Below are 10,380 nucleotides of genomic sequence, written 5' to 3'. Positions count from 1 at the left end.
CTCTAAACGGCGCGCCCAACGGCGGCAAAGCGGGGCGATTCCTGAATTTGAAGACAGCCTGGAACAGGAGGCCTCGGCCAGACCGGTTGTGGCCCTCGTCCCCCCGGAGGGTTCCGCAGAGGGCTTCTCCGAGAACCGCAGCGTGACACGCGCAACCGCAACCACTGCGTGCGCCACGTCCAGCCGGCCCACGCGCCCCTGGCAAAGGCAGGGCGGGAAGATCGGCCGCCCTGAGGGCACCCTCCTGCGCTCCTCTTACAGCCACCCCAGCGCAGGGGTTGGGTAATTTGAAGCTCAGCTCACGGCAAGGCCACATTAACTCCTCCATTTCTGCATTGCAATTCTGCATTTAACGAACGAAAAGCCTCTCCAGATAACAACAAACTCCGCTTTCTAAGCACGATCCCTGCTCTCTAGCTAAAAGCGCCGCGAATACTACCGAAAAAGAAGCAGAAGACAGCAAACCCGGAGGGATTTATAATCCAAACATATTGCAACGGTCCCATTCGTTTCCTTTATAACCTCGTGGATATTTTGTTGGCGTGAGGAACGCCGAGCACCCCCGTGCCACGGCAGACGCAAATAAAAGACCTTCCAGAACCTGCTCCAGCATCACAGTTCCCCCTTCCCAGCTCAACAGCCTCGGCAGCATTTAAGGATATGTATCAATTGCTTAATCTTAATGTATGTGAGTTTATCTACTAGGGGCAGTAACAGAAAGGGAGAGTGAAATTGCTTATACTTAATATTGTAAGAGCATGCAGAGCTTAAATACGACACTCTTGTTCAGGGAAAAAAACCCAGACTGTGGCAAAAGGAATCGTTCCTGAGAGGACACTGCAATATCTGCCACTTCCCAGGCTGGCAAAAGTATGTAAATCACCACTGATATTTTAAAATTATATTTATTTATAGATTTGTATCGTGTACCCACAGCTCAGCACCTGGGCGCACATACACATATTAAAATAATATACATCGTTTGTCTACAAATCGTAATTTAATATACATTCTTACTCCCGGGACACAGACCGTCAGCAATCCCCCGCCGTTCCCCAAGCAGAGGCCTGAGCACAGCGATGCCAGCGGCGACGGGGGGCACCGGGCAAGGGCAGAGGGGAGCATCACCCCGCCACAGCGCGGCGGCACGCGGCGCGCCAGCAGCTCGGGCCAACAGCGGAAGTCGTTCGGATGCTGGAAACTCCCGGCATTTTAAAGACACTTTTGATTAGCCCTCAAAAATACCTCCTCCGTATAGATTAACTCAACGGGAACAATACTCACAGTCTTTGCCTGGCACCTTTTTCCCGGCAAACGGTAAGTGGTGTTACCCACGGGGTGCGCGCAAGTCTTCGGTCCCACGCGTTGAGACACCGAACCTCCCTCGTCCGTGCCGGGAGGGCGCGGGCCGCTCGCCCTCTCCAAAATTGGGCGAGCAGCCGTGGGCCCGCGCGGGGTTTAACGTCACCGGGCTGCACCTTCTGCTGGGACATGGCAACAAGGCGAAGGTCACCGAAACCAGCAGCCGTCAAGGAAGGAAAGATCAAAAGAGAGTAATTACTTCTAAAAAAAAAAAAAAAAACGCTTTCGAAATGACATTGCACAGACGTATCGTCGCGTGTTTCACGTCCGCGTCTCTGCAGTTAAAAAAAAAATAACACGCGCGTGTAAAATCCATCCGAGCAGCACATCTTTCCAAGGCCCTTCTCCTGCGGACCTCTGCTCGCCCCGGCCACGCTCCCGAAGTCAATGGAAATGCTCTTGTAAACAAGGGCTTACAAGAACCCGACGTGACAATGGTTTCAAAAGGAGTTTTGACTGTGCAATTGTTGCTGGATTAGGGTCTTCAGAAACACCGAGCTCCCTCTGAAGAGCACAGAATTCAAATCTGCAAAGTGCTGGGGCCTCCGGAGCGGATCCCGGGCAGCGCTGAAGGACACGCTCAGCCTGAAGCATGGGACCGGCTCCCGGGCTCCCCCCGAAGATGGGCACGACCCCCGCGGAAGGGACGGGAGCCTCGAAAAAAAAAAAGGCAGGCTCTCCTCCCTCCCGTCTATAAACCACTGACCTAAACTGAACCGTAGCAGGTCGCTGCCTAAATTAACACAGAATAAACCGCGCAAGCACCTCATTACAACAACAACAACAAAAAAAAAAAAAGAAAAAAAGAAAATAAAAAAAAAGTCAAAAATTAAAACCCACGTGGCAGACGTGTTTTCTGCAAAATAAGCCAATTTGGTGAAACTCTCATTTAAAATAATCGATTCAACAATAAAACAGCAGCATAGACCAGAAGCGCAAACAGCAGTATTTATCAACAGCACTTGCCCGGATAAGTAAAAGTTCGTAATAAATAGAGCACTCGTTACTTTGCTTATATAAATGCAAAAGAGAGCAACAAACCAGAGCAACAATACAACAGACAAGTAAATGAGTTAGACACGGAGGCCATGAGTTTAAGAAGTCTCCCCTGTATTTAATAAAGCACGATTATTTTTTTTTTTAGAAACACTAACAGATCCCCCGCAGATCGTTTTTATCTTTATATTACTATATAAGACATTTGTGTTTAAAGTGAACTATTGCTTCATCTAGGTGGCCCCTCCGCTGGGCAGAGAAACTACGGTGTGAACAAAATAAAAAAATCACCGTTGAAAATTACAAACCGTACAACTTTAAAGCATTTTGATCTTTTTCTGTTTGTTTGTTTGTTTTTTTCCCCCTCCATTCCAAAGAAATAAGTAATTGAATTGCTGGGAATGTGGAAGTCTGTGTTTTAGCGTGAATTTCTGTGCCTACGTAAAAATAAAAGAGAAGCCAGCCAGAGTCACGGTTAGTTGAGAGACGAAGGAAAATAGGCAATTAGAGTTCATCCCATTCTACGAGCTCAGCAGGTGGAAAACATTTAAACCAGTGACTTTTCAGAACCGAACCCGATTCTTTGCTTCTAACACAGGTCAAAGTCCTCTCGGCATCAGCGAGACTTTTGCTTCTGAAGAACTGAATATTTGGGATTCTGCAATCACTTATAATGAAAACGTTAAATCTGTCATTTCACAAGGTTCCAGAATTTTTTTGTCGCGTTTCATTTCCCTCCGAGAAAATGAGTCTGTATCTAGTGCAAAGCAAAATATTCTCCCCCGCCGCCCTTCAGAGAAGTTCGCATGTACCAAACGCTATTAAACAATTGACTTCGTATCAGCACTAAAAAAAGGATTAAAATTACTTTCCTGACATTGAGGTTATGCTGTGTTCAAAACCGTCCAATTAGAGGGGGGAAAGCAAAAGAAAAAAGAAAAACTGCCTCCGGAGAATTCATTTAACCAAAAATGGATCAATTCAAAACCGTATCTTTGCAAGTTTGTTTGTTGGTTTTTTTGTTTTTTTTTACGTTTACAATACAGTTCTGTTTAGGCATAAAATAAGCATTTGTGAGTACGCCCTCTCTGAGCACAGAGCAAGAACGGGTTAATAGATTTAACAATTTGCCGAGTTTCCAATTTTGCAGTGTAAGGTACAGCATAAGGGCTTGTTTCTACTTCGAGAGCGGAGGCTGCAGGCGGAGGGCACTGCTGGAGCTGCCGCCCACCGCGCCGCGCGGCCGCAGCGGGGCCGAGGCTCCCGCCGAAGCAAGGGAGCCGTGCAGCACCAGCGGTAGGGCGGATCGTTCTTTCTCGGGGCTCTTTTACTCCGGAGAAGCCGTTTGAAATGCCTCAAAACATCAAATGAAACACAGGTTATCTAAACATCAGATTTTCTAATTTTATTAAAAACGCACAAATTTTATCCAACATGTTTTCTTTCATACAGTGAATGGTCTAATATGCACTGGAGGTCACACAAGCTTAGGTTTATTAGAACAATAAAAGACATATGAGAAATTTAATATATAAAGAAAAAAGTAGCAGCTGTTGACTGCATATTTGACCATAAAATTTAAATATTTTGGACTTTTATTTTAAAGACACAAAAATAAAACCTGTGTGGGTCTATATAAGTCATATTAACAATTCCATGAATGTTCAACAGGACTAAAAATTAGCAAAGATGTTTGTTTTTTTTTTTTTTTTTTTCCTTTTTAACCTTGTAACACTTTTTAAACACCTTCTCGGGTTGCTGGTGCAAAGCACCTTACAGTATTTGTGCTATATATTTACTTTATTTGGCAACTGTCTGGGTTTCGTGGGTTTTTTTTTTGTTTTTTCTTTGCCTTCTGTAAACAACACCTTTTACAAACTAGCACAGTGAACCACAAGCCCTGCAATCTGTTCGAACATCTACAGAAAAGAAAATGAACTATTTTGGTTGGTTGCTCAAAATATTTTGCTTTTGAACAAGAGGTTCTAAAACAGGATTTATTAGTAAAACATCGAACTCCTGAATTTAACATTAGACGTAAACAGTTGACTGCTTTTAGTTCAATAGAGTCTTTTTGTTTAGCTTTTCTCTCTCTGTGAAGGTAGAATACTTTTTGTTTGTTTGTTTGTTTGTTTTTTCAAGTCATTTTCTTAGAGGTCTGGGCGTGACCTTTGCTATGATGAGGAGGTTTTGTACGTGTAGCTTTGTGAAGGTAGAAGAGTTGGTGCTGAGGGCTTAACATTTAGTATTTGCTATTTTTGGAAAACAAAACAAAAAGAAAGGAAAAAGAAAGTTGTCCCACCTGATAGTCAGCAGGCTGCAATGGCTGAAGCTAAAAAGAGTTTCTTGTTGTTGAACGTTCTGAGAGACAAAAATTAACAAGCAAATTCAGAATGCCAGAACCATCCTTAACCGGGAACGCTAGAGTTCTTGAAGCTTTCTTTCCCCCTTTTCCTTGACCTTTCCTTCATTCAATTATTTTTTGTTTGTTCGTTTGTTTGTTTTTAAATGAGAAGTTTCTAAGGATTGTGGCTCTTAGGATGACATCCAACAGGGTAATCAAACTTAACGCCATCCTACGGTATGGCAGCACTTTACTGTACAGCTTCACCAGTTTCTTTGTCAATGGTACAAAAAAAGTCCCCTTGCTTGTCTGATACAACCACAACATGAAGATTGTCCTGGTCTAGAGCAAAGCTTGCCTTGGAGCGATTTGGATTCAGTTCGTTCCCAAGGTAATATTGTCTTAGGGCAGGAGAGATGTTATATTTATTCATTTCTGTACACCATAACAATAAGCAGACTAGATGATCATCACTTACTTAGACCCAGTTTGTTTTAAAGCTACCACACAGCCGCTTCATTCATTTCTGGTGGATGTGACAAGTGATTGCCATAGTTAGCACCACCGTTGACGGATATCGAAGAAAATGGAGGACTGGGGCCAAAAACTTCTGCGGACATGGAGTGCAAGGACCCGGGCAGGTTGGGTTCGGGGCTGGGCGAGTCTCCGGGGGGATGCGACATGATGTCAGTGAAGCGCTGAGCCTCACTGGAGGGGTGATGTCCGGGCAGGGGGTGATCCATGGCCCCCAGGGGAGTGCCTGACGGCCCTGAGGAGGGCACGAAAGGGAGATCCACGGGTGTCTGAGCTTGAGATGAAGGAGGTCCTTGCGGGAAGAAATCGTAATTGCTTCCAGGGCCGTAATACTCGCTCTGATAATCTGGTGGACAAGGAGAGACAGAGGGAAGGTAACACACACGCAAAGCAGCCGAGTGGAAAAGACACAAGAGAGCACGCTCTAACGGTGGTGCCTCAAAACGTCACCCAAAGCTCACCGAACCCAAGGGGGAGATGTGCTAACCGGCTCGGATGGCCGCGGCACGGCGAGATGGCCACGGTGCGGCCTGTGGCCGCACCGTGGCCATCTCGCCGTGCCGCGGCCATCCGAGCCGGCCAAGCACGAAGACGAGGGGCCATGGGGAAAACACATTACCCACCTCCATAGAAGGAGAAGGGCCCATTGGGGATGAGCTCCCCGGGCTCCAGCCGGTCCACCAGCGGCCGCATCCTGCGTGGGCTGCGGAAGAAGGCATGTCGGCGGGCGCCCAGCGCGCTCAGCTGCTTCATCCGTCGTTCCTTGGAGCGCCGGTTCTGGAACCAGACCTGGGCGAGCGACGGGAAAGGGCGACGGTCACGGGAGAAGCGGTCGTGGGTATCCCGCCACCTCCCGCAGCCCCACCAGGGATGATCCCTCCCGCCCCCCCCCCCCCCGAGGTCTCTTTTTGGGTTGGGGGAGGGAGGGGGTGGGGGGGGGCGATCCGTTTCAAACGGGGCCGAGCCCACGCGTGACGGCGGCCCCGCCGGCTGCAGGTCAAGAATGATTGAGTTAATTCTTATTACCCTGACAAGATTACTCCTAATTACCCTCACACTGAGACTCTCCAATCTAACCTCGTCTTTAATGGTCCTTTAACCCCCCATTACCCCCAGCGCTGCGGGTTTATAAACCTTTTAATAATTCCAGCGCATTGTCATTCTTATTTATCCATTAACCCCTCACATTTATGGTTATTAATTTCGATACCATTTACAGCTTTTTAGGACTATTCTAAAAGCGATCCGCAGCCCTGCCGGGGCGGGGGGGGGGGGGGGGGAAGCTGCCGGGCGGCCAAAATAAAAACGATTTAAAATGACAGCGGGGTTTTCCCCGGTCCTGCGGTGCCGGGGGGTGGTGGTGGGGGTGGTGGTGCGGGGGTGCCGGTCCCTCCTCGCCGCCGCATCCCCCGGAGCGTGCGGGGCGGCGGTGGGGGCCGTGCCCGGAGCCCGGTGGCCCCGGGGGGGGGGGGGGGGGCGGGGGGGCGGCGGTACCTGGATGACCCGCATGTTGAGGCCGGTCTCCTGCGCCAGCTGCTCCCTGATGTGCCGGGTGGGTTTTGGGGTGGCCGCGAAGGCGGCTTTCAGAGTCTCTAACTGTTTGGCTTTGATGGTGGTGCGGGGGCCCCGCCGCTTGGCCCCCAGGTTCTGGTCGTCGTTCTCGTTGCTGCCCGTCTCCTTGTCCGACACGTTGGCGCTTTCCGAGTCCTTGGCGTCGTCCTGGGAGGGGTCTTGGGAGTCGGGGGACAGGCTGGGGTCACTGCCGGTGGTGGCTGGGGGAGAGCAAAGCGGGGCACGGTCAGCCCGGGGCGGGGGGGGGGGGCGGAATACCGACCGCCGTGGGAGCGGGGGAGAGGAGAAGGGAGGAAAAGGGAGAGGAGAAGGGAGGAAAAGGGAGAGGAGAAGGGAGGAAAAGGGAGAGGAGAAGGGAGGAAAAGGGAGAGGAGAAGGGAGGAAAAGGGAGAGGAGAAGGGAGGAAAAGGGAGAGGAGAAGGGAGGAAAAGGGAGAGGAGAAGGGAGGAAAAGGGAGAGGAGAAGGGAGGAAAAGGGAGAGGAGAAAGAGAGCACCGGCTCTCGCCCCGCGGAGAAGCCGGGGCTGAGCGCATCGCCGCCCCTCATCGCTCCCTCACCTGAATGCAGGCTGTTTTCTTTGGCAGTATTGCTGTTATTTAGGTAATCTTCTTTGCAGACAAACTTGTTTTCGTCTATGATGTAGAGCTCCTCGCCGGTGGAGAGTTGCTTGTTACACATCATACACGTAAAACAGTTCAAGTGGAACACTTTGCTCCGCGCCCTGCGGACCAGGTCGCTGGGGGAGATGCCCTGGGCACAGCCCGCGCACTTGGTCCCGAAACACCTGCGGGGAGACGGCCGGGCCGGGGGTCAGCAGCGCCCGCCGAATCGAAGGACCGGCCCGCAGCCCGCCCCGACGGGCGAGCGCACCCGCCGCCGCCCCGCGCCCCTCACCGCGGCCTCCGCTCGCCCCGCTCGGCCGTGCAAAACCGAAACGAAATAAAATACAGCAGCCCTCCAGAGCGTTCCCGCTTCCGAGCGAAGGCCTGAAATCATATCTTTAAAAAAAAGACAAAAAAAAAAAAAAAAAAAGACGGGCTCTGGGCAGAGGATGAGGCGCTGAGAGATTAATTAAACGCCGCGACTGCGTTGTCCAGGGTTTCCTGGACACCTTGATTAACGACACTCTAATAAACATTAAGCAGAAATTCTTATATGTTATTAATCGGTCGCGGCCGCGGGAGCCGCCGGTCCCGGCTCGGCCGGCGCTGGGGAACCGCGGGGCGGGCGGCGCCGGTCCCGCACCGGGGCCCGCTGCCTCCGCCGCTCCGCTCCGACCGGGCCCGCCCCGCGGGGCTCCCGGCAGCCGGTGCCCGGGGAGGAGCGGCGGCAGAGCGGCGGGGCTCGGGGCAGCGCCGGGTGGTGCGGGGTGCCGGGCGGCGGCGCGGCGGGCGGGAAGGGCTCCGCGGCCATCCCGGCCCCGAGCCCGTCTCCGCCGTTATTACCGGTGTGTGGTGCGGGCCGGGGCGGCGGGGCCGGGCAGGGGCACGGGTGGCCCGCTCTCTGCCCGGGATTTATACCGGCGCCCGCCGGGATGCGCGGGGGAAGCGGCGGCGGTGGTACCCGGTACCCGCTCCCCTCTCCATCAATCCGCCGGGGGTGGTGGCTGTCGGGGAGGGGATCGCTGCCCTCCGGTTCGACGGGAGGCACTGGGCCCCCGGAGCCGCGTACCGCCGCCGCACCGGCCCTTCCCCGCCGGGGCGGCACCGGGGCTCTGGGCTGCGCTCACGGCCGCGGAAAGCCCCGCGGGGAAGCCCCGACAAGTGCCGCTGCAACGGCGGCGGGGCCGCCCCCGCCCCGCAGCACCGGGCCCGGGACGGCCCCCGCCCGCACCGCCCCCGCTCCCGCTCCCCGCCGGTCGATAGTTTCGAAGCAACTTTAGGGAACCGGAGCTCGGCCGGTGCCCGTGGAGGGCGGCCGAGCCTCGCCCTGCGCACCCCGACGGGGCGCCGGGGGGGGTCCCTTCCCCGGGGGGTCCCTTCCCCGGGCCTGACCCCCGCCCGCCCCGCCGGGACCCCCCGGGAGAGCACCTGGAGGAATAACAGGGGGTGCGGGGGGGTTCGCGTGTGCACGGGGGGCGAAGAGGCGTTGGTGGGTCACACTGAACAACGGGGGAAAACCAAAAAATAAAGGGAGATGAAAAATGGATGGAAAGGAGCGGCGGCTCCGGGCAGAGGGGTCCGGTACTTACCGAAAGAAGTCGTTTTTGCAGTAAAGCTTGCCTTCTCGCGAAAAGCATTTCTCTGTCAAATTGCATTTACATTCACAGCACTGAACACACTTCACATGCCAAGCCCTGTCCAGTACATTCAACAAAAACCGGTCCAAGATTGGCCTTTTGCAGCCTGCACAGTGAACCATTGTCTTTGGTTATTTCTGAGAGCGGGGGGTATTGGTTTCCCAGGTGTCAAGCAAGCAAAAAAAAAAAAAATTAAAAATAAAAACAACAAAATTTTTTTTTGAAAGACGACAACGCCGGCGAAGGTTTGCTATTTTTTTTTTTTTTTTGTGTGTGTGTGTGTTTCAAAAGCCTTGGAGAAGTGAAGAAGGAGAAAAAGAAAGGGAGGAAGAAAAAAAAAAAAAAATCTTCGTTCGAGTGTCCTACGAGGGATACACAGGAGAAACCACCCACTGCCCGAGGAGACCAGCGCTTCGACACAACCGCAGAATCTCGGCCGCTACCAACCACGACAGCGACAACAACAATAATAATAATAGTAACAATAAAACAACAACGACTATAAAGATCGGAGCTCATAAAAATTAAAAAACGTGGGTTTTTTTAAAAAAAAACAAAAAACAAAAAACAAAAAACAAAGCAAAACCAAACCAAAAAAAAAAAAACGCCAAAAAGCGAGCGTGATGAGTTTTTCTCAGGTCTGAGGTAGAGCAGTCAGAAGTCAAAGTGCTTTTCCCAAGGAGAAATAAAAAAATAATAATAATAAATAACAAAACGAGACATGGAGCTCCCGCAGCGGTCAGAAAGGTTCGGGCTGCTGCCGCGGCGACATGGCCCTACGCGCCGCGGAGCGCGGGGGGGGGGAGGGGGGGGGGAAAAGGAGGGGAGGGGGGGCTGTTGGAGGGGGGGGGGGGGGAGGCTCCGCAGCTCCTCGCTCCGTCCTCTCTCGCTCTTTCTCTCTCCCTCGACGTCTCGTCGGGTACCGTCGCGCCCCGGCTCCTACCTACCCCCGCGCACCGCCCTGCGCGCTACCCGCGGCGTCCCCGCCGAGCCGGCCCGGCATCGCTCGGTTGCTGCCGGCTTTTGTTTCCGCCTCCCGCCGCCGTGCCGGGAGCGGAGGGAGGGGAGGGCGGGAGGGGAGGGCAGGAGAGCGGGGCCGCCGGCGCTGCCCGCGCCGTCCCGGCAGCGCAGGGCCGCTCTGCATGTTCCCGGCAGCCCCGCCGCCTCGCCCTTATGCACCGCGCGCACACGTCACCGCCCGCCGCGGCCAATCACCGCCCGCCGACACCCCCCACTCCCCGCCCACCCACCCCCCAACCCCACTTTCCCTCCCCCCCCCCTCCCCGATCCGCCCCCCCTCCCCCGCCCCACGCGCGCCCGCCGCGCCGCGCCG

General features: G+C 53.4%; 1 protein-coding gene across 1 annotated transcript; it reads right to left on the bottom strand.

The window, feature by feature from the left end:
- Window positions 1-5,202: 5,202 nt before the first annotated feature.
- On the bottom strand, window positions 5,203-9,169 carry LHX1 (LIM homeobox 1; the record flags this gene model as incomplete). The annotated part of the gene is made up of 5 exons (XM_082493048.1): window positions 5,203-5,582; window positions 5,860-6,025; window positions 6,731-7,008; window positions 7,366-7,592; window positions 9,000-9,169. 5 exons carry the CDS (start codon window positions 9,167-9,169, stop codon window positions 5,203-5,205), a joined length of 1,221 nt encoding a protein of 406 aa, XP_082349174.1.
- Between the last annotated feature and the right edge of the window lie 1,211 nt (window positions 9,170-10,380).

The sequence above is a fragment of the Vanellus vanellus genome (assembly GCF_965231255.1).
Source record: "Vanellus vanellus genome assembly, chromosome: 19".
Lineage (NCBI taxonomy): Eukaryota > Metazoa > Chordata > Aves > Charadriiformes > Charadriidae > Vanellus > Vanellus vanellus.
This window is presented reverse-complemented; position numbering and strand designations above follow the sequence as displayed.